The sequence below is a fragment of the Diceros bicornis genome, chromosome 29 (genome assembly GCF_020826845.1).
Source record: "Diceros bicornis minor isolate mBicDic1 chromosome 29, mDicBic1.mat.cur, whole genome shotgun sequence".
NCBI lineage: Eukaryota > Metazoa > Chordata > Mammalia > Perissodactyla > Rhinocerotidae > Diceros > Diceros bicornis.
The window spans coordinates 39867564-39892678 of NC_080768.1; the positions used below are offsets into that span (position 1 = coordinate 39867564).

The 25115-nt window shown below is 37.9% G+C and overlaps 1 protein-coding gene across 3 annotated transcripts in view; it reads left to right on the forward strand.

The window, feature by feature from the left end:
* HOOK3 (hook microtubule tethering protein 3) overlaps positions 1–25115 on the forward strand; it is a 99106-nt gene that overhangs the window by 16973 nt on the left and 57018 nt on the right. For 2 of the 3 annotated variants that reach the window (XM_058525314.1, XM_058525313.1), the window contains exons 3-6: positions 7706–7778; positions 10964–11014; positions 12579–12711; positions 17085–17152. In XM_058525314.1, the coding sequence (XP_058381297.1) occupies positions 7706–7778; positions 10964–11014; positions 12579–12711; positions 17085–17152 (325 nt within the window). The remainder of the gene's footprint in view (positions 1–7705; positions 7779–10963; positions 11015–12578; positions 12712–17084; positions 17153–25115) is intronic. The other variant, XM_058525315.1, reaches the window with a different exon arrangement.

Consider the following 25115-nt stretch of genomic DNA (forward strand, 5'->3'; position numbering starts at 1 on the left):
GAGTGATTTTTTAGTAAGTCAGATTTTCTGCTTAGAACCCTACATTGGTGAAATCATTCAGTGTAAAAGCCACAGTACTCACAATAGTATATAAGATCCTAGGTATCTGGACCACTTGTTAACAATCGGACCTCTTTACTGTAGTGTTCTTTCCCACACAGGCTCCCTTGCTCATCTTCAGACCCATCAGGCATCTCCTGCCTTAGGGCTTTTTCATGGACCTTCCCTCTACCCTGAATGTTTGTCAGTCAGATATCCACATAATACTCTTCCTCACCATCTTCCAGCCTTCACTGAGATCTGTCAGTTTCTCAGTGTAGCCTACCCTGACCACCTATTTAATATTGCCACCACCCTTACACTCCAGATCCCTTTGTCTTGCTCTGTAGTAGGTGTTCTGGAAATATTTGTTGAATGTATGAATATGGAATTATAAATTTTGACTGAAATTAAAAGAAAGCAACTTTTACCTTCTTTTATCCTTTGTGTGTAAGAAGAGTTCACCACCCTGTTATTTTCCATCAACAGTTTCCGTGACACCAACTAGGTGTCCTGCAGTTCAATTTGGTTCTGACACTAACTTCCTAATTTAGCTCAGACCCCACAAGTTAAGGTCAAAGTCCTTTAATTCTGACCCTATCCAGAGTCGACACAGGCTCCACAAGTTAAGGCCTCAGTCCCAGAAGACTGCCTTCGCTTCAGACCTGGGGTGGACATGGGGTCCTCAGGGTACCCACACTTCTGCCCAGTCGACTACAAATTCAAGAATTCCCAGAACCCCCTCAGGTTCAAGAGTTTGCATGTATGATCAAAACTCAGGAAAGCACTATACTTATGATTACAGTTTTATTAAAAAGGAAACGACTCAGGAACTGCCAAATGAAAGATACAAAGGGCGAGGTGTGGAGTTGGGGCCAGCGCAGAGCTTCCATGCCCTCCCAGGCATGGTACTACCCCTCCCAGCATGTTGGTGTGTTCACCAACCTGGAAGCTCCCCAAATCCTGTTGTAAAGGATTTTTGTTTGGGATTTCATTACATAAGGTATGATTGAAATAATTAGCCATGTGGCTGAACTCGATCTCCAGTCCCTTGCTGGAGGTCAGGGGCTGGAGCTGAAAGTTCCAACCCTCTAATCACGTTGATTCCTCTGAGACAAGCCCCTCCTGAAGCTCTCTAGGAGTCCCACAATGAATCACCTTATTAGCATAAACTCAGGTGTGGTCCGAAAGGGCTCATTATGAATTACACAGGACACTTCTATCACGCGGGAAATTCTAAGGGTTTTAGGAGCTCAGTGCCAGGAACCACAGACAAGACCAAATATATTTTTTATTATATGACAACCACATATTGATTGAAAGAGTAAGATCAGAAGTAGTAAGTTTGTTTTCAAAGTTCACGAAAGAGGGAAAAAGAAAATAGATGAGACCAAAGGAGATAAAATGAAGGTCAAGCTGTGGACAGTGGTGGAATGCCTCTTAAATGGATACTTTTCTTTTTATAGTACCCACCCTGAGGTGCCTCTTGGTCTGGAGCCTGCCCTTTATGTGCCTGGATTGCTTATTTTGACACAGTAGAGGTGAAGCATAATTTGCTATATTTTTGTTGTCATTATGGATGTGAAATTTAATTATTATAGCCGACTCTCCAATACACATTTAATGGCAAGGGACCAAAATGATTGTTTTAGATAATTAAAAGATTGTTAGAAAATAGACCCATCTATAGGTCTATTTAAATATCTATAGAAAATATTAGGGTTTGCTAATAAAAATGCATATTATGAAATGATCAAAATACAGTGTTTCTTTTAGACCCCATCTTAATTTGGGGAAGTTCGATAAGAATATTACAGTGCTTAAATAATTGTAGCAGTAGAAATAAAATGTAATCTTTTGGTTTCTGAAAAACAACTGACTGCAAACAGACAATATATTTCTGGAATTATATTAAGAATTAAAATTAATGGGCATTTCCTTTAGCTTAAGCTATGACTGGTACATGAGTTACAGCCAAATAGACTTGTTACCAGAAAAATCTAAAGAAATGGTTTGTATGTTTCGTGGTGTTTTTTTTTTTTCTTAGGGGGAGTCAGGACATGTTCTTAACTGTAGCTTCTTACTTGTGAAGAACACTCCCAGTAAGACTATCAGTTGTTACTTTCATATCTGTGCAAAACTATAATCTATTAAGATTTTGGAGAAAATTAACCTTTATGTTGTTTGATCCTAGCCTGAGAGCATTAATTTAAGGGGTACCTAGAAAACATTGCTGAAATTGTAAGCTACTTATAGAAACAGGGTTATGCTAGATGCCTGCATATTGAGTCAAAGTTTATTACTAGGGAAAATCACATGAAATATGAGAAGGCTGTAGACTACTATTCTTGCTCTGTTCTGCCCAAGTAGTAGATTGAAGCTTATTAAATAAAAGTTCCATCACTTTCCAAATGTATTTCAGTCCATAGTTGGTTATTGAGAACCTGCGATGTGTCAGACATGGGGTAGTGGGCACTACAGCAGTGTATGAGAACAAATATCTACCCTTAATGCACACAGAGTGTGGTGAGCCATGTTGGTGTTTGTCTCTTTGTGACATGGTTTACTGAGCATGAAGGAGTTGATTTGCCACAGGACGTTGGTGTTGTTTGCTAGAACCAGTGTTGTGTTGAACTCCACTGATCTGTTTTAACAAAAATGATTGTACTGTCAACTCTGCCCCTTCACTGTTTGATTGAATTTGGGAAAATTACTTAATTTCTGAGTCTAATATTCCTTAACAGTAACATAGGGATAATAGTACTATTCTTGCAATGTAGTTATGAGTGTGAAGTGCGTGGGTCAGTGCCTGGCATCTTATAGGTACTTAGTATGTGATAGCAGCAGCTGTTTCTGTTGTCCTGGCTTCCTAGCTCAGGCATGATTCTGAGATTTTGATTTGGTAATCTTTTGACCAATAAGCAAACTGCATTGTAGTGATTGATTTTTCTGAGTTCTTTTATTCATATGAAGTATTGGTCTAAATTACAAATGAAATATCCCATCATCTTGGGATTCTTGGAGTATAAAATTTCTCAGACATTTTAAAGCATTCTTTTTTATAACTTAAGGGTTTTTCTGGTGAAATATAAGTATCTTTTAGTTGTGTAACCCTGAATTGCCACTCAGCCAGTAAGCTCAGTGCTTTGGCTTTGGGTAATCATTAGCCACATAGCACCAAACACACAGATTGCCCTCCTTGTCAGTCTTTTTTGGTTGGAAAGACTAATAATACTTGATCAGCAATGATTGTGCTTTTTAGATTAAGTATCAAAAAATATTGAATATTGTCTAATTTATGAATTTTTTATGCTCCATAAATCTTTAAATGCTTTATGTGTATAAATTCATATAATTCTCACAATAACCATATGCATTAGATGCGATTATTGTCTACATTTAACAAATGAAAAGACTGAGGTACAGAGAGAGAAAGTGCCTTCCCCAAGGTCACACAATTGTGGAGTCAGGGTTTGAACCCAAGAAAGTCTAGTTCTGCAGCCCACATGTTTTAACCGCTACACAAAGGACCACTGGTCTCCACATCCTCTGGAATCTCCCCAGCTCCATCACTGACCAGCTACTCTCAATGGTAACTCTGAGGGTAATTCCTGCCAGGCTCACTGAAATTGCTCCTAGTGGTTCCTCTCCTTGGACACAGTCCCATCCCAGGGACCTCTCTCAGCAGGTGCTCCATCAGGATCATTTCTGCCATTGGAAGTGGCTTCTGTCACCACCTCTTGTCATGGCTGCTGCCAGTGAGGGGTAGCTTTGGACATCCACTCCTGCCAACATTGTCTAATTTATGAATTATTTTTACAATAATTCCTTAATATTTTAGTAGTATTCACTTCAATTATTGTTTTTCTTTGCATTATCTATTTTACAAGAGGTTTTAAGCGAAGAGAATACTTTTGGGGGTTATCTGTGCAGTTTACAATGGTCAGTTTCTCTGAAAACTCACCCCTCTGGTGACAGGTGTGGTCATTCTTTTCCTTAAAGTTGTGTGTGTCCTACTTGCAGCCCTCCATCCTTTTGGTCACATATAATTGGACTAGGGATGAAAAACAGTCTCTAGCTGGATCATTTAGATTTTCCTGGGAATTTAAAATTGGGACTGAGTCATGGCTGGTCTTTAAACTATTTGCTTGAACTGAAGTGATGAAGACTTGGGCATGTCGGCAGTTATCTTCAGCATTGTGTATGGAGAAACAGAAAAAAGTTGGTCTACAGAGAGAAAACTGTGTAGATGGACAGAAACAAAGATGAAAGTCAGAAAGAGAGTATTGTCTGGATTCTTAACAGCTTTCTGGATCCTTATTCCAGTATTTTGTGAGGCCCAGCTATCTTTCAGTACCATAACATACCTCAGTGATCTTCTAGTAAGTTTCCTTTTTTTGCACAAGTTTGCTCAAATTAGTTGATCTTAATAACAAAAGAACCTCAATTAAGGAAGCTAGATTAAGCTTAAAACAAAAATAGATGAGTATGAATATTCACATGCGGAAGAATGAAGTTAGACCCCTTCCATACGCTATATACAAATGGATCATAGACCTAAATATAAGAGCTAAAACTATGAAACTCTTAAAAGAAAACATAGGAGTAAATCTTCCTGATTTTGGATTACACAAAAGTAGATGTAACACCAAAAGAAAAGATAGATAAATTGAGCTTCATCAAAATTAATAACCTTTGTGCTGCAAATTATGCCACCAAGAAAGTGAAAAGACAACTCATGGAATGTGAGATTATTTGCACATCTTATGTCTGATAAGGGGCTTTTGTCCTGAATACTAAAAAAAAAAAAAACAAAAAACAAACAACAACTACAACTCAATAACAAAAAGACAACTCAATTTTTTTTTTTTTTTTGTGAGGAAGATCAGCCCTGAGCTAACATCCATGCTAATCCTCCTCTTTTTGCTGAGGAAGACCGGCTCTGAGCTAACATCTATTGCCAATCCTCCTCCTTTTTTTTTCCCCCAACGCCCCAGTAGATAGTTGTATGTCATAGTTGCACGTTCTTCTAGTTGCTGTAGGTGGGACGCGGCCTCAGCATGGCCAGAGAAGCGGTGCGTCGGTGCGCGCCCCAGATCGGAACCCGGGCTGCCAGCAGTGGAGCGCGCGCACTTAACTGCTAAGCCGCGGGGCCGGCCCGACAATTTTTAAATAGGCAAAGACTCTGGATAGACTTTTCACCAAAGAAGATATACAAATGGCCAATAAGCACATGAAAGGTGCCCAACATCATTAGTCATTAAGGAAATGCAAATCAAAATCACAATGAGGTATCACTTCACATCCGCTATAATGGCTATAAGTAAAAAGATAATAATAAGTGTTGACAAGACTGTGGAGAAATTGAGATCATCATACATTGCTGGTGGGAATGTACAATGGTGCAGCTACTCTGGAAAACAGTTTGGCCGTGCTCCAGATGTTAAACATAAAGTTATAATGGGACCCAGCAATTCCACTCCTAGGCATATACCCATACGAAACATATGTCCACACAAAAACTGGTACACAAATGTTCAAAGCATCATTATTCATGATAGCCAAAAAGTGCAAACAACCCAAATGTATATCAGCTGATGAATGAATGCACAAAATTTAGTATATCTGTAAATGGAATATTATTGAGCCGTAAAAAGGAATGAAGTGTTGGTACATGCTACAATATGGATGAACCTTAAAAACATGCTAAGTGGGCCGGCCCCATGGCTTAGTGGTTGGGTGCATGCACTCCACTGCTGGCGGCCCCGGTTCGGATCCCGGGCACGCACGGACGCACCACTTCTCCGGCCATGCTGAGGCCGCGTCCCACATACAGCAACTAGAAGGATGTGCAGCTATGACATACAACTATCTACTGGGGCTTTGGGGGAAAAAATAAATGAATAAATAAAATTAAAGCAAACAAACAAACAAACATGCTAAGTGAAAGAAGCCAGACACAAAAGACCACACAGTGTATGATTTCATTTATATGAAATGTCCAGAGTTCGTAAACCCATAGACAGAGAAAGTAGATTAGTAATTCCCAGGGGCTGGATGGAGAGAGAAATGGGGAGTGACAGCTAATGGATACAGGGTTTCTTTTGGGAAAGATGGAAATGTTCTAAAATTAGGTTGTGTGATGGTTGTACGACTCTGAATATACTAAAATCCATTGCATCATATACTTTAAATGGGTGAGTTGTATGGTATGTGAATTATATCTCAATAAAGCTGTTTTTAAAAGTAGAGAGAGAGACAATAAAGTTAATATGTTAACTTTGATACAGTCTTCAAAAATAATAGGTTTCTGTAGAGTAACTTGGACTGTTTTTTTCATAAATCCTTGTACCTAAATAAGTACATTTTTTCCTTTTTAATAATAAAATTTAAAAATTCTAAATGGCATGTTACTTCATTTAGAGATAATTTGTGCAAAATTTAGTACAGATTGGGGGCCGGCCTGGTGGCGTAGTGGTTGGGTTCATGCGCTCTGCTTCAGCAGCCCCAGGGTTCACCAGTTTGGATCCTGGGCACGGACCTATGCACCACTCATCAAGCCATGCTGTGGCGGCGTCCCACATAAAGGAACTAGATGGATGTGCAACTAAGATATACAACTATGTACTGGGGCTTTGGGGAGAAAAAAGAGGAAGATTGGCAACGGATGTTAGCTCAGGGCCAATCATCAAAAAATAAAAATAAAGTAAACAGATAAAAAAAATTTAGTACAGATTGTATTTATCAGTTGGAGTGACAGTATAAGTTGAAATGTAGATTTTTCCTAACATATTTCTCTCATTGCTGTTATGTTTTTGGGAGTGATGGAGACAGTTGTGGTGTTATGGAAAGATCTTGGACTTAGCACTCGCTGAAGCAGGACAAACATAGGTGTTCATTCTGTGGTCTTGAACAAATTTAATTTCTTAGGGCATTGGTTTCAAAAGCTTTAAAATGAAGATCATGCTGGGATAAAAGTTTTCTTTTCTTTCTAGTTTTTCATAGAAGTTTGAGAAGTTTTCCTAAGAAAGATAAGCATAAGTATATTCAGCTTCTATCCTTGTTTGAATTTGTTTGTCCACACTAATGTTATCTTAAATTTTAAGCCTTTTGCAGAGTCCAACTTTGTCTAATGCCTAGTATTATATCTGAGAAAATAGGTTCTCAGTTTATATTATTTAAAGAAATTGAAATTTACTGTTATTGGTGACCTTTGAAGTAGTAGGTGATAGAAGTCATTGAAATATTAACTGAAAAGCTTATTTTAACCTTTATAATATATGTCTTTTGTCTATTTAAAATTGTGTCATTAATTTTGACTGTTTTTAGATATTAGTGATATCTACAAATTATGCCAATTCCAGGTTAGTGTATAATTTGTTTTTAAAATATGTTAACTGTATGTTATCATTTTGCACCTTTTAGTTTGTTTTTTGATAAAATACATATTTTTTAATGAACTAATAACAGTCAGTTGATTTTAGAGGAATCTATAGTTGCATCTGGTCTCATGTACTGAGTTACTTAGTGGCTGATATGTGGCAAATACATTTTTTTGTTGCAGTTAAGTGATGATACAAGATGGGTTTCGATTTTCTTTGTTTTTTGTTTGTTTGTTTTAGCTTGATAGCTACATGATCTTAATATGCTAGCTTTTTATTTGCAGAGATCCTGCATATTTTGATGAAAATTGGCTAAACAGAATCAAAACTGAAGTAGGAGATAATTGGAGGCTAAAGGTATTTTAAAAAATTTTTCCATGTTAATTAATCTTTTACTTGTGTGTGTATAATATTTGTTGATTTTTGCTCTGTTGGGTCCAGTGAGCTTTAGAAACTTAGGTAGCCTTTAGTGGAATAACCTAGAATTGAAGATTGGAGGGAGCCTGAAGTTCCCCCCAAGATACAATGTCAGTCACTAAAGCACAGACAAGGGCATGGTGTCTGGACCCAGAGAGCCCGTGTCCACATCACAGCTCTGCCATTTACTGTCTGTGGAAGAGTCTTGAACCTTTCTGGGCCTCGGCCTCCCCGTTTGTGAAATGAGGGTTGTAATAGGGTCTACTTCACAGGAATAAGTAAGTTAACATGTGATGCACTTAGGGTAGTGCAGGGCAGTGTAATGTTGGTTGCTAGTGGTGGTGATTTAATTAATAATGAGAAAATGTTGATCATTATTAACTGTGTCCAAAACACTCAGAGAATGAATTATTTTCATTTCCTTCCTAGTAGCCTTAAGTTCCAGTGTTTCTCAAGCTTCTTTGACCAAAACCCACAATAAGAAATATAGTTTACATTGTAACCTGCTACCCACCTAAATGTGTGTTCATATATAGTTGAACAAGTTTTTAACCTTACTTTATGCAGTGATGTTTCTATTAAATTTTTTAAAATATTAGTTGCAACCCACTAAAGTATATTTTTAACTTTATATTTTGAAATAATTATAGATTCATGGGAGGCAGGGATGCAAAAAAAAATGTGCAGAGAATTTCCGTATACCTTTCACCCAGTTTCTCCAGTGGTAACATCTTGCATAACTATAATATGATATCAAGACTAGGGAACTGACAGTGATACAATCCACAGTTTATTCAGGTTTCACCAGCGTTACATACACTCTTGTGTGTGTGTTTGTACAGCTCTATCAAGGTGCAGATTCATATAATGACCACCACCATGAACATACAGAACTAACTGTTCCATCTCTGCAGGGCTTCCCTTTACACCCACATCCACGGCACCCCTCGCCCTAATCCCTAGCAACCACTAATTTGTTCCCCATCTTGTAATTTTGTTACACTAAATTGATTTTTGTGACCCAGTAATGATCATGACTGGCAGTTTGGAAAACTCAGAAACCATTCCTTTTTGATATAGATTGGTAGAGACTCAGAAATGCAAATGAGTAAGCATGTGAAGCCCTTGGACTTAAGCAAAGCTTAGTTTGTCCTTATATTTCCCCCATAAAACATGTATTTGATGAAAAATATTTGATTGCTTAGATATTGGGCATGCCAAAATCTAATTCTTTCCTTTTTACTAAGCTGGAGCAAATGGACACTGCTTAATGGCACTGTTTTAATTTCTAAATAATCTTTCAAGAATAGGCAATTAAAAATGATTTTTTGTGTGTGTGTGTGAGGAAGATCAGCCCTGAGCTAACATCCATGCCAATCCTCCTCTTTTTGCTGAGGAGGACTGGCCCTGAGCTAACATCCTTGCCGATCTTCCTCCACTTTACGTGGGACACCGCCACAGCATGGTCTGACAAGAGGTGTGTCGGTGCGCGCCTGGGATCCGAACCCGGGGTGCCAGCAGCGGAGCGCGCGTACTTAACCGCTACACCACGGGGCTGGCCCCAAAATGATTAATTTTTAATGTTGTAACATGTTTAAAACAATTCATGAAAGTTTAAATTAATACTACTAATCATTTTGTGTTTGCTTGTTGGCTTGACCAAGGAGAGTTTCATGTCCTACCCCCGTGCGCACAGTATACTCATAAACACACACTGTCTTCAGGGGACAAGTATGGCAAAGGCAGTAATACAGAGAAGGGGAAAAAGTTGATCATATTCTTCTGAAAATGTCAGTGCTGATTTGCATTCCTGTTCTTCATATTTTATCGTATGTTATATTTCTTTAAGATACCATTGATTAATGATAAGATTTATAACTTTTTTCAATGGGAAATAAACTATCATTTTAAATGAACACATTGATTTTTTAAAACATTCTAATTAAAAATGTTAAAATAGGAAAAAATGAATATCCTAGAATAAATGAAATAAAGTATATTATATATTTTCCGTGTCTTCAGATTCTTCTAGAAGTATAAACGTGTTAGTTTTATTTGAGATTTTTTTTTGAAAATAAGTTTTCAGTTTATTTTCTCCCTTAAAAGTAAATATGTCTTTGACTTACCACTGGATTGCACTGCTGTGATTCAGCCTCTTTTATTTGATAGCTGCAGGTTCTACTGTCTTCTGTCCTAGGACATCTTCAGCTGCTAACATTGGCTAGGAATGGCTAGATAGATGATCAACAGAATTGCGTTGTATACACATTTAGCTTAGCACAAATTCCCCCGTGTGAATTAGGTCCAAAAAAAGAGGCAGGGGGAGCAGAGGGGAATACCAGTTTACAGTAAATAGTGCAGATGATTCTGCCTGTCATTTCACCCGAATGACATGTGGCCAGTGAACCTATATATGCTCCAAGAGTGAGTGAGTGTGGGGAGACATCTGTATCTTGGTCCCTCATCCTGTCTCGTTTCTAGGATGCTTCATACAGCACAAGTATCTTGCAATGCTGAGTGTTATGCTAGCATTTCAAGATATAATCATTTTTTTTAATCTAATGGCTCCTAAATATTTACTTTGGTGCTCAACTAAAGAAATAGCAGTCTTTTCTGGCAGTGGAGGAATTTGGAGACATTATACTTCATAGGTTACGTTAAGAAATTTCCAAGGGCAATTTTTAGTATAATCTCTACTTAATGCTCTAACCTTGGAACTTAACCTCTATGTAAAATGCAATTCCACTTTTCTAGGGAAAACGGCACTGAACTCAGGTCTTCATTAAGTATGGCACATTTTTCTTTACCTGAAGAAAATCTGAATAATTTAATCTTACTGTTAAGTCTTATTCAGTTACCCTCTAGTTTTTCTCAGTGTGGTCATAACATTGAAAATGTAACATAATTGAAAGTTTAATTGTTTCCTAAGTTTTTTATATCAAATAAATTAAGCCATTGATATTCCTTTTTTGATGATGGTAATTCAAATATGCTATTGAATTTTATTGTTTATATTTACTTTATGATTAACTAGGATGATTAGTTGGTTCAGAAATTTTTTATGTTAAACTATATTTTGATCTGTGTTTGCCTTTTACCAAGTTGTTTTCTCTCTTTTTAAACAGATAAGCAATTTAAAGAAAATTTTAAAAGGAATCTTGGATTATAATCATGAGGTAAGGACTTTTTTGACATTCTGCTTGGAAGGGTTACTATAGGATAGTTTCATTTTATAATATTTTACAATATTACTTGAAACAGGTAAAGGAAAAATTACCTCAAAATTAGTAATCAGTTTATTTTCTGTTATGTAGATTCTAGGATGTTGGTTCAAACCACCATCTATTAAGTGGCAACTAGATAAATATCTTTTTTACTACAATATGAGTAGTTTGTAGATGATTACTAATTTATGTTAAAGTTTACTTTCTGCTATCCATTAACTCTCTCCTTTCTTCCCTTACTTGTAAAGGTAGTTTAGAGTCCATGCATTGTTGTAATCAACTCCCTTGCCTACTTCCAGTTTATTCTTGGCAAACCCGCATCCCTAGATTAACTCAGTTTATCCTCTGAGTCTGCATCAGAACAGTCAAGACATTGCTTAGGAAAAAAATCAGGCAGTGGAACTAGATTTACTTCACATTTTATGATCACAGGTATCAAATGGACACAACCTTAGAAACCTATGTCATTTCCTTACTGTTTTTTCCCCACAAGCTTACCTGCATTTTTACCTACATCATCTACATCATCTGTCTTCCCCATCTCAGGAAGTGACCCTACCATCCACACTACCACTCAAGCCCAAAACCTATAAATCATTTTATGGTCCTTCCTTCTTTTGATATCATCAGCCAGACCTGTTAAACTTCCAAAATATAGCTTTCTCCATCTCTACTGCCACCACCCATACCAAGCCATCATTAGCTCTTGCTTAGATTATTGGAGACCCTTATTTCACTCGTGCCCCTCTACAGTCTGTTCTACACTCTAAAGCCAGGATGATTTTCAAAAATAAAAATTTGATTATGTCACTCTCCTCCTGAAAGTCTTCCATGGTTTCCTCGTGTTGAGAATCAAATCCTTACTTCTTACCATGAGCCACCAGGTACTGCATGACCCCTCTAACCTCGTCTTACACTGCTCTCCCCTCACCCATAACACTACAGCCACATTCTTCCTCTTTCTCTGCTTTCAGTATCTTCTTTTTTCACTGTAGAGTTATCAGAGACCTTATATTTGTCTGCATATAAGTCATTTCATTTGAGGCCAGTGAGTTTCCCCATACAGGAATCTTCCATTCTCCTTCCTGATGTAAGTGTCTTGCTATCAGCGTTTTGGAGTCAAATGGAGTGGAGGTAGCTAGGAGGAATCTTACTGTTGGGGGCATGAACCTATATTTAATCTCTGCTCTTTCTAGTGCCCCGTGGTTCAGAACCTCTGTGGCTCTGCTTCTTCAGAGGGTAGACAACCAGTCTTTCTGGGGGTGTTGGAGGGATCCATAGTATCAGTGTCTTTGCTCAGTGTGCATACCACATATCAGATTAGGGCCTAAGTTGCCGTGACTCAGGATAGTTATAACTTAGGTATGGGAGGTAAAAATAGAAATTGAGGGTGAGATTGACATGACAGCTCTGTCCTTAGCAATTAGTTTCCATTGCTGACAAACTAATCTCTGTCAGATATTTTATTTTGTCATGTAAATGTAAATTCAATTCTGATCCTTTTGTCTCCATTCAGATTTTAGGACAGCAAATTAATGACTTTACCCTTCCTGATGTGAACCTTATTGGGGAGCATTCTGATGCTGCAGAGCTCGGAAGGATGCTTCAGCTCATTTTAGGCTGTGCTGTGAACTGTGAACAGAAGCAAGGTAATTTATTTGAAGTTAGTGTATGCATTTAAAATAACTATGAAAGTAATATATATTGTATATTTTATATATAAATCACCAGTACAAACAATAACATCTTTTTAAGGCCACCCTCAAAGAATGCCATTTTCTACAATTTTGCTCATTTGTTTTCAAGCTTAAAAGAGCAAGTTAGAATAAATTTGATTGTGATGACACTCTTTCCTGTTCTACAAGACTACGTAGTTCTTTGAGTAGATTATTTTTAACTACACTGAATGTAGTGAAATTTGCTGTGAATTGGACAAAGTCCAGCTAAATTAATTAATAATATCACTAATAATGATAATACTGGAGCAGTTCAGCTCCGGGAACTTAAAATTGGATATTTTAGATTGCAAGTACGAAGGATTTATTTCACAAATATTTACTGAACTTGTGCATTGTGCTGGGGCTAGGAACACAGTGTCAGACAAGACAGACAAGGTGCCTGCCCTCGGGGAGCTTGTAGGTAAGTGGAGGGGCGGGCAGTAGATAATGCCACACAGCTGAGTGGGGCGAGTGCTTGAAGGTAAAGTGTGTGGGGACAGTCTAGGCATGGGTCAGGGAAGTTATTTAAGCAAAGATATGGAGGATAATGGATTAAGAGTAATCTGAGTAGTAGAAACTGAATGTCAGAAGGACCTACGTTACCTTTGAGGGGTTAAAAAAACCACCACAACTATAATTGGAGAATAGTGATGAAGGGACAAAGAGAGGTGAAGCAGGAGAAAGGTTAGATAGAGCCTGCTAAAAGGTGATGGCATGATATTTCACTGTTATTTACATAACCTTTGAAGAAGAGGGTTTTTTTTTAAGCCCAAAGGTATTTTTCTTCTTCCTCCTACCCCATCTCTGGTAATGCAAAACAGATTTTTATTAACTTGTTGTCTGTACTTTTTTGGTGTTCTGGTCATGAATTTAGTAATAGTCAACATTGTTTTCTTGAAGCTATGACTAGTTTTATTGGTCTCTGATTTAGGAATGTTTTCTAACAATGTGTTTATTTCTCTCTAGCCCCATTCCTTTTAGATTTTAGCATGCCATGATCTTATAGTAAGTTTTAGTTTGTTTATTCAACTTAACTCAAAATTTAAATAGAGAATTTTCTACATTTGTGATTTTTGTATATTACTGAAATGTCTAACAAGTTTTTTGTCAAAGATTAGAAGATTGGTATAAGTAGGATTCAAGACATGTTGAATCTCTAAGTAGATGCTTTGATTTTAAAAGGTGCATGAAAAATTATTTAATGTAGTTCATTGAATTCAGATAGTGACTTCTTATGTATTTATTCTGTTAGAAGATTCATTAACTCTTGGGATTATCCTTAATACATAAGGGTCCTTGGAAGTATATAGCTGTTAAGAGTTGGCTAATTATATTATAGGGTAGGAACAGGAAAATAAGCATGTTACCTATATCCATATTCCTATGGAAAAGAAGATGATCATAACATTTATCGAGCTTGTCACATAGACCAAGTGTTCTGTATAAAGCCTAGACTCAGGTTTTCCCTTGAAATTGTATATAAATGATGAAAACTTTGGACAGTATTTTAACATCTTACTTATCCAGAGGGCGTTCTCTGCTGTCAGGAACACAGTTGAGAGCTAAAAATCAAATTTAATGGATTTCTGAATTGTGAAGTGTTACCTGTCACTGCATGTTGATGATGTATAACGTAAGGCTGACTACAGTGGCTCTGCTGTTTACAGCCTGACTGACATTGGGCAAGACACTCAGCCTGTTTCCTCATTTACACATTGAGGATACAAAACCTGATAGTCATGAGGAGTAAATGAATTTGTGTGTGTGTGTTTGCTTTGTAATCCATAAGGCACTAAACAAATAAAAAGGGCTTTGTGTTTAGATGATTTTTTCAGTTAGAAGAAGTTAGGGCAATTGCTCAGAAAATTGACTTAATGTACATTTATTTTGGCTATCTGACTTCTCAAATTGGGGCAAATAAATGGTGATGAGTTTGAAAAAGCAAAGATTAATAGTAGAAAACACAATATTTACTGAGTGTCTCCTTTCTGCCTAGTACTCTCCTGGGCACTAACAGAACGAAAAATACTGTTTCCAGATTAGGAAATTAAGACTTATAAGTTTCTATGACTTGCCCAAGATTTCTTGCTTGTGAGAGCCTAGCAAGGACAAAAACCCCTGTCTCTTCCACATGTAGACTTCATACTCTTTATAATAAACGGTGCTGTAGATTTTGGACCTAAAAGTCAAGTTTTCAGGATGAAGTCCCTGACATAGCACACTTCATTCTCCAGCATTGCCTCATAGATCTGCACCCTGTAATCATATATACTTGTATTTCAGACATTTAAGATTTGTAAATTTTTTTATTTTTCAAAAATTGTACATTAATGTAGTTCTCATCATTATTTTATCATTTAGCATTCTACGGTGTTCGCGGGGAAGGGCCTTGACGTGGCAACACCGCTTCTTAACTAACGCTTCCCCTCTCACACCTTACTAACTTCCCAACCTCCCTGCTCCCACTGTTATCTTCACTCTAGGGTCCGTCATTAAGTGCTCCTTCCCCGTTACCAGGGCCTCTGCTACTTCTCTTCCATGTTCGCAGTCTTTTATTTGGGGGCTGTTTAGTCATCCTCGCTGTGCTGTTTTCTCCATAGCCTGGGAATTCTGTGTTTGGTGCCTGTGAGCAAAATATCTAAAAGCACTCCCCTATATTTCAGCACTCATATGGTGCTCCCCATTAACAACAGAACAAAATAAAAACAGAGCTTAGGCTAAAGGAATTTTTTTTTTTTTTACCAAATAGTGGTTAAGTTATAATATATTTCTACTGTTGACCTAAGAACAATGCCTGTGACTTAAGTGTGTTGTGTATATTTGTAAGTATCACCACACATTTGATTGGGTACAAATATCCTTAGGGCATTACTTCCTTAAAAACATGTTTTTGGTTAACTAAAAGCTTTGACATTAACAACCAGAATGTCAAAATGTCATAATTTAATAATGCTGTCAAAATACTTTTTTTTTTTTTTTTTTTAACAAGTTACCTGTTAAGCAAAGGATTACAGTTTGGCATTCCAAATACATGTCTCTTTCTTGCCGAAAGGTCACTTTAACAATTTCACAGTAAGACTCCTTCATATAATACTTGGAGTGCTGAGACAATATTTTGGTGTTTGTTTTTTTGGATGTATTAGGGGGAGAGACAGATTGAGGCTAAAATTTCCTAATCACTTTACCCTTTTAAATGTTTCTTTCTTTCTTTCTTTTTTTTTTCATGAGGAAGATTGGCCCTGAGCTAACATCTACCAATTCTCCTCTTTTTTTACTGAGAAAGACTGGCCCTGGGCTAACATCCATGCCCATCTTCCTCTACTTTATATGGGATGCCGCCACAGCATGGCTTCACAATCAGTGCGTCGGTGCGCGCCCAGGATCTGAACCGGGGAACCCCGGGCCGCCGCAGCGCAGCGTGCACTTAACCGCTTGTGCCACTGGGCCGGCCCCTGAATGTTTCTTATTAAAACATATTTACCGTATTTGTTGGAATCCAACTGGCCTATTGATTTTTTATGCATAATGCCACTTTTGTCATCCATTGTTGGCTTTGAAAATAATGAAAACTACTTCCAGGGCTTTTAGGGAAGGCAAGAAATTATTTTTTTCAACTTTGTCACTACCAATAGCTAAGAGATTCTTCTCTTTCTCAGCAGTGGTGAGGGTAAGATGGATGGAGTTGGTGCTTTGGTGTATTAGAGATGTGGGTCACTATTTCAAAGCCCAGTGTTATACAATATTTATTTAGCTATGATATCAGTTTCTATTTTAAATTCATCTTAATTCTTTGTTCTAAGCAGCTCTCAGGTTCATTAAATTTTTTCTTTTCTATAGTAGAAAATATTAAGGTTGGAGTTATACACAATTCAATGCTTTAATGTCACATAAGAATAAAGCACAGACATTAGAGTTTTTTAACATGTAGCAAAGAATAATGTGAAAGACTGATAATTTTTAGATTTTAGGAATAGTAATATGGAGTCCTTTCCATCCTGGCTTTAGGCTTTACCATTTCATTGTTCTAAGTTCCTGAGATCCTACATACCTCTGACCTTGAGCTGTAGCCTCAACTTTATAAGGAATGGTGAGAGGGGGAAAAGATTATCTTAAGGAAAGATAAATACTGTGATTTTCAGCTTTTACTTTACCTATGGCACATATATTTAACCATATATAATTGAGGAATTCCTAGGAAGAATCAAAACAGGAAACTTCTTATAAGAATTCATGAAGTGTTAGCCTTTATTCCCTTGACTATCTTTAACTTGAACAGTGACATTCCAGATTGTTCTTGTTTTCAGAGTACATCCAAGCTATTATGATGATGGAGGAGTCTGTTCAACATGTTGTCATGACAGCCATTCAAGAGGTATGTTGGAGCTTTGTGCTTACAGTTTGTGAGAGAATGAAGGAGCAAACATGAGTTTAAATAATTGAAGTAGAAATTTAAAAAAAGAGATTCTCTTACGACTTTTTGAGAATTTTTTTCTTTACATGTGTGTATAGCTTGTCTCATTTTTATTAAGAAAAGTCATATTCATTTAAATTTCTGATTTTTATTTAAATCCTTATCTTGTAGTTATAGATATTCAGTAACTGTTCCTAATTTTTTAAATGACCTAATGAACTAGGAATAGTAGACTAATTCCTAAAGCTATGATAAATAATATCTAAAACCAGCAGTCTACCTCACATTTAACTATTGCTCTCTTGTTTGGCAGAAAATGGATTTTTGACTCCAACCATACCCAAAGGGATTTCTAGATGAATATTTATACTGAAACTGTAGGGGAGGAAAAACATCTTTTTCCTCTACCCTTTCAAGTTCTCGGCTGAGGCCTCTGTAACAAAAGACAGAATAACAAGAGAAAAGTATACAAATTTATTTAATATAAATTTTACCTGACACAAGAGCCTTCACAAGGAAGTGAAGACCAAGGAAGTATTTAAACCTGAGTGTTTTGATGCTAGGTTTGATGAAGAGTAGAGAGTCATGGAAAAATGTGATAGGGCAAAAAAAGAGTTTGAATACTCTACTCAGTGTAGTATACTGGGGGAAACAGCAAGCCTTGTTCATTCAGATTCCTCCCAGTGTCCCTCTGTCCTCAGAGATAAGGATGCTCCTTTTCTCTAAGTGTAGGGAGGGTACCTATCACATGAGGGTCTTAAGACCTGCTTCAGTGGAAGGTCAGAAAATCTTTCTGGTACCTGCTGCTTCTCAAATTCCTTCAGCTTGAAATATTCAATATTCCAATGTGCTATATTTGGGGATAGTATGTCCTGAACTCTATCAAATGTAAGACATAAAATTATAAAAGTAAAAATAAAATATAGGTTAATAAGTGGTTGATCTCAGGATGTGAGGATGTTTTTAATCATAAAAGTGATGGAAGAAACCCTTAAGGGAACTAGAAGACAGTATAGGACATGAATATGCAACTAACAGGGAAAAAATACAACAAACATGAAAAATGCTAAATGAAAGTTACGATAGGGCCGGCCCCGTGGCTTAGTAGTTGAGTGCGCAAGCTCCGCTGCTGGCAGCCCGGGTTCGGATCCCGGGCGCGCACTGACGCACCGCTTCTCCGGCCGTGCTGGGGCCGCGTCCCACATACAGCAACTAGAAGGCTGTGCAACTATGACATACAACTATCTACTGGGGCTTTGGGGGAAAAAAATAAATAAATAAAAATTAAAAAAAAGAAAGTTAAGATAAAGTGTTTTATTTTAATTCGACCAACTGACTATAATCCAGGGGTTCCCACTACCCCCTCAGGTTTGATAATTCGCTAGAATTACTCACAGAACTCAGGAACTGTGACAGTTTTATTATAGCAAAAGGATACAAATCAGAGTCCGCTCCCTTTCCCCCCAAATGCATAGAGGGAGGTCTGGGAGTGTCCCAAAGTTTCTGTTGTCCCCTCCCCATGGAATCAAGGTATCACCCTCCTGGCATGTTAATGTGTGGCAATGTGGAGGGTACTGCGAACCAGGGAAGCTCACCTGAGCTTCATGTCCAAAGGTTTTATTGGGGTTTCATTTTATAGGTGTGATTGATTGGATCATTGGCCACGAGGCCGAACTCAATTTCCAGCCCCCCTCTCCTTCCCAGAGGTCAGACTGATATCAGGTGACTCAAAGCCCCAACCCTCTAATGTAGGTGGTCTTTCTGGCATGGCCAGCCCCCACTGGAGTCATCTCCTTAGCTTAAACTATCTAGAGGCCCACCATGAATAAGAGAGACACCCATTATCAGTAAGGAAATCCCAGAGATCTAGAGGCTGTCTCCCAGTAACTGGGGGCAAAGGCCAGCCAAATTCTTTAATACACAGGACCTTTCAAAAAACCAAAGCTTTTAAAAGATGATCAGTTTGGCAATCAGCACTGATGGTAGGAGGGTAAACTGATGTATCTTTTAAAAAATGATATACTCTTTTACATCCTAGAAGATATAGGGTGAGTGTTGAAATACTGAAATGAGGCTCACCCAAGCAAGACAGAAGTTTAATTTGCTCTTAAGTGGTCCTGGGTTGGCTCTGTAGTCATCAGGGACCCAGCTTTCTTGTATCTTATTGTCTGCTGTCCTTAATACATGATTCCCACCTAGTGGTTCGGCTGTGGCTGCTCAAGTTCCAGCTATCACATTCATATTTCCAGCCAGCAGGAAGGATTGAAGGAAAGGTTATCTACTTCTTCTAAGTAAACTTTCAGGAATTCTCACTCCTATTAGCCAGATATTACTCACATAGCCACACAGGGAAACTGGGAAATGTGGTCTTTATTCCGGGTGGTCATGGACCCAGCCAAAATTTGAGGATTTTGTTACTAAACAAAAACAGGAAAAAGAATAAGGGGGCCACTAACAGTTCTACCTTACTATAATTGATCCCGTAGTTCCACTTTTAGAAATTTATCCTAAGGAAATCTGAAATACAAAGATACATAAAAGTAGTAATAGCAGACATTTATGTAGCATCTACGACGTGCTAGGTAGTGCTAGTACTTACTAAGCTACATTATATCTCTTAACTCATTTAAAATTCACTAAAATTTTAGTTAATGCTACTGAAATGTACACTTGAAAAATATTAAAATGGGGCCGGCCTGGTGGTGTAGTGGTTACATTTGCGTGCTCTGCTTTGGTGGCCCGGGGTTCGTGGGTTTGGATCACAGGGGCAGACCTATGCACTGTTCCTCAAGCTGTGCTACAGCAGCATCCCATATATAAAGTAGAGGAAGATGGGCACGAATGTTAGCTCAATGACAATCTTCTTCAAGCAAAAAGAGGAGGATTGGCAACAGATGTTAGCTCAGGGCCAGTCTTGCTCACCAAAAAAAAAAAAATTGTTAAAATGGCAAATTTTATGTTATATATATTTTACCACAATAAAAACAATGAAAAAAAATTAACTACAATCCTTGAGGTATGTACTGTTATTGTCTTCATTGTATAAATGAGAAAACTGAGGCATAGACAATGTGAGTAACTTGCTAAAGTTCACACAAGAGGTAGTGGCAGTTAGAACTCAGATCTAAGGAGCCTGAGTCCAGAGCCAACAGCCCATAACCATTGTGCTGTATTGCCTCAAGATTGTTTATTTCAGCATTATTTTCTAGTACCAAAACATTAGAAATAACCTAACTGCCCAGCAAGAGGGGAACAGATAAACAAATTATGATGTAGTAATACATTGGCATATTATGTAGGCATTAAAGCATATTTTTGAGCAACATAATGACATGGGGAAAGCTGATAATATATTAGGTAATAAAAGGTAGGATACAGAGCACATGAGCGCTATAATCCCAGTTCTGTTAAAAATTAAAATTAAAATGAGTGAGAACAAATAAACTTGCCAAAATGTTAACTATCTCCAAATGGTTGGATGTTCTGTACTCTTTTCTGTATTTTTCAATTTTTCTACAATATCAGATATTGTATCTATAATCAGGAGCATTTTTTGAATTAAAATCTGTGACTGAGTGCTTTTCATTTTATGAATCTATCCCAAGGAATTATTTAGAAATTGAGACCAAGATTGGGCACAACAGTGTTTATCAAACTATTTCATATTAACAGAAATGTAAAAACAATGTATATCCATTGGTAAGCAAATGTTTAAATCATGATAGTTCTATGCCATGGAATATTATGTAGCTGATAAAAATTTGTAAACAAAAAAAAGGGTGGGGCCGGCCCGGTGGCGCAAGTGGTTAAGTGCACGCGCTCTGCTGCGGCGGCCCGGGGTTCGCTGGTTTGAATCCCAGGCACGCACCGACGCACCACTTGTCAAGCCATGCTGTGGCGGCATCCCATATAAAGTGGAGGAAGATGGGCATGGATGTTAGCCCAGGGCCAGTCTTTCTCAGCAGAAAGAGGAGGACTGGCAGATGTTAGCTCAGGGCCGATCTTTCTCACAAAAAAAAAAGGAGGGGAGTTGTCGTATGACAAAGGGAAAACATTTAAAATGTCAAGCAAACAAAGCAATGCATAAAATTATATGTACAATTAGATTGTAAGAATAGATTATGTATCTATTCATTTTATTCATTTAGCAAATACTTATTAAGCATTTACTATGCACCAGGAGCTATAGTAGGCATTAGGGATGCAACTATGAAAAAGATAAAGACATGGTCTCTTCCTCACAAAGTGTAAGTCTCACGGGAGAAATAGCTAAACAAGCAGTTCAGATACATGCAAAGCATTCAAAGTGAAAAGTGACCTGATGGGAAAAATGTAGGAGTACCTCAGGGAGTATCTGACTCAGTTTGAGGACATTCAGGAAGCCTTCTCAGAGGAAGTGCCATCTAGACTGAGCACTGAAGGATGAGATGAGGTAAGAAAGGGGCAGAAATTGTTCTAAAGTCCAGGCAGCAAGAATAAGCAAGACCTACCTGGTATGTTGGAGGCATTGAAAGAAGAATGCCTATAGGTGGGAAGTGCTTAGAGATGAAACAAGACATGAAATCATTAGGCTGTTGAGCAGTTTTGTTAAGAGTTGAAATTTTGGAAACTGATGAATAGATTTTAAGGAGAAAATAAGAAGAAAATCCATGCAATGAGAAGAATGGGTTAGAGGAAAACAAGGCTAGAAAAAGGGAGAGCAGTTGCGAGACTGGTAATTATCCAGTAAAGAATGATGGAAGCCTGAATATGGCAGTCAGGGTGGAGAGAAGTGGACAGATTTGAAAAGCATCAGAGCTCGAATCAATAGGCTTGATGACTCATTGGCCCTCGGAGGATGATGGGCTAGCTGGATAAAATTATGAGACTGAAGAAGGGCTTTTGTAAGATGGTAGTCTCTCTCTCTCTCTTTTTTAAGGCGCGTTCTGTTTTTATGTCTTTATTCAGGTGCTACTGACTTTGATTTTTTTGTGTATGTGGTAAAATACACATAACATAAAATTTGCCATTAGTGACATTTAGTACATTCATAATGTTAGGCAAACAGTATACCACTATTTAATTTCCAAAACTTTTTCATCAGCACAAAAGGAAACCCCATACCCATTAAACAATCAATCCTCATTTCCTCCTCCCTTCAGCCTTGGCAACCAGTAATCTGGTTTCTGTGTGTATATATTTCCCTATTCTGGATATTTCATATAAATGGAATCATATGATATGTAGCCTTTGTGTTTGGCTTTTTTCACTTAGCGTGTTTTCAAGGTTATGTCGTAGTATGTATCAATACTTCATTCCTTTTTATGGCTGAGTAATATTCCGTTGTATGGATTTACCACATTTTGTTTATCCATTCATCAGTTGATGGACATTTGGGTTGTTTCTACCTTTTGGCTTTTGTGAATGGTGCTGCTGTGAACATGAGTATACAGGTTTTTTTTTGAACACCTGTTTTTAATTCTTTTGGATATACACCTAGAAATTGAATTGCTGGGTCGTATAGTAATTCTATGCTTAACTTTTTGAGAAAGTGCCAACCTGTTTTCCACAGTTGCTGCACCATTTTACATTCCTACAAGCAATGCACTAGGGTTTTAATTTCTCCACCTGTTTGCCAACACTTGTTATTGTCCATCTTTCTGATAATAGCCATCCCAGTGAGTGTGAAGTGGTATCTCATTTTGGCTTATTTGCATTTTCCTGAAGACAAATGAGGTTGACCATCTTTTCATGTGTTTGTTGGCCATTTGTATGTTATCTTCTTTAGAGAAATGTAAGTAGTAGTAAAGTAAATAATAGTCTTTTAACTATTTAAATGCTAATAGGAAAAAGCCACAAGAGAAAGAAAGAGGTTGAGATAAGAGAGGATGATAAGTGGTATAGGGTCTGTGAGAAGCTGGGAGGAGACTGGGTTGAGAGCACAACTGGAAGGATTAGCCTTGGCTGGGAAGAATAGCGCTTGTATTATAAGAAGATTGAAGAAAGAGAGGATGGGCGTGAATGTTGCCAATTTTGTAGGTTAAGATATAGGAAATTGGGGAAATTCTTATCTGGAAGCCAGGTTGGATGAAGAGTGTAGGGGAGTTGGTGAGGTTTCAGAAGTGGGAAAGGCTTGGAATAATCTCTAAAGGGAGTAAAGAGACTGCTGACTGGGGAAGCATAAGTGTACTTTTTGGGCAACTTTGAAGGCCCAGTTGAGACTGGAAACTATGTATTAATGGTGTTTTATGATTTTAAAAACTTTGTTACTCTCTCAGTACTTAGCAGTCAGGGTATATGGCCAGGGTATATGGCCAGAAGAATTAGGTAGTTGGATTGATCTTGGATTAAGATTTAGCTGGGAAGAAGGAATTGAGGTAAGAGGAGAATTGATTATATTGACAAAAGTCATCAAAATAATAGACCATGAAATCTAGGCTAGAAAGAGAAGGTAATTGATTAAACAAATGATGAAGCAGGAAGCTAAAGTAGGGAGGGGGAGATTTCCAAAAGCAAGTTGATGTTGTTAGCAGAACAAAGAGGAGCGAACTTTAGGCAGGCAAAACAGTAGTGTTCACGTGAGAGTCTAAGCATAGTAAGGAAGAAAGTGACTATAAGAACATGGGCTATCTGGCCGGCCCCGTGGCTTAGCGGTTAAGTGCACGCGCTCCGCTGCTGGCAGCCCGGGTTCGGATCCCGGGCGCGCACTGATGCACCGCTTCTCTGGCCATGCTGGGGCTGCGTCCCACATGCAGCAACTAGAAGGATGTGCAGCTATGACATACAACTGTCTACTGGGGCTTTGGGGGAAAAAACTAAATAAATAAAAATTAAAAAAAAAAAGAAGAACATGGGCTATGACTGAAAGACAAGGAGAGAGTAGAGAGGTGTGGCACCTGGAAGCCCTGATGAAGTTGAGGAACAGATATGCTAGATGTAATTGAATGGGAGACGTAGACCGAGAGAAGGTTGTGTTAAGAGAGTGGGATACCTAGATTTTTATTAAGAGGTTGCTGTGTTGTGAAAAGGACTACAGTGTAACAATGGGAAAAGGAAAAAGACTGCAAGAAAATACTTCCACTCCCTTCTCCCTCCTGCCTCTGAATTAGATACTTCCTCTCTGAATATCTGTCACAGCCCTTATCGCACTATAGTGTATTTGTCTTTCTTATTTGAACTGTGTTAGCCCCATGGTTGGCATAGATAGCTTCTTAAATATTTCAAAATTGTAAAGGTGAGGGGCCAGCCCTGTGCCTAGTGGTTAAGTTCGGCAAGCTCCACTTCAGCAGCCTGGGTTCGGTTCCCGGGCACAGATCTACATCACTCGTCAGCGGCCATGCTGTGGCGGTGATCCACGTACAAAATAGAGGAAGATTGGCACAGATGTTAGCTCAGGGTGAATCTTCCTCAAGGAAGAAAAGGAGGAAGATTGGCAACAGATGTTAGCTCAGGGTAAATCTTCTTCAGCGAAAAAAAAAAATAAAGGTGGTTATTTCTGGATGGTAGAATAATGGTTTTTTTCTCCTTATATTTTTTCTGAATTTTACCTTCTCTACAATGGGTATTATTTTTTCCTTTGGAAGAAAAGTCTTTTAAAAATCTTTTTATTAATAGTCTCAAAATAAAAGCATAAAAATTGAAGCCAGTGTTTTTATTCTGAGATTTTTACCCCTAATTATGCTAAGGGACTTTCAAGTCTTCTCATTACGTTAATATAGAGTAGTGGTTCTCAGACTTCAGTATGCATCAGAATCACTTAGAGGACTTATATTAAACACCAGAGTTTCTGATTCAGTAAATCTGGGCTGGGACCCAAGAATTCGCATTTCTGACATATTCTTAGGCAATGCTGATGTTGGTTTGGGGACCTCACTTTGAGAACCACTGATCTAGAGAAAAAGGTACAACTGAACGTAACATTTCAATTCTTTCTAGAGTGGGATGA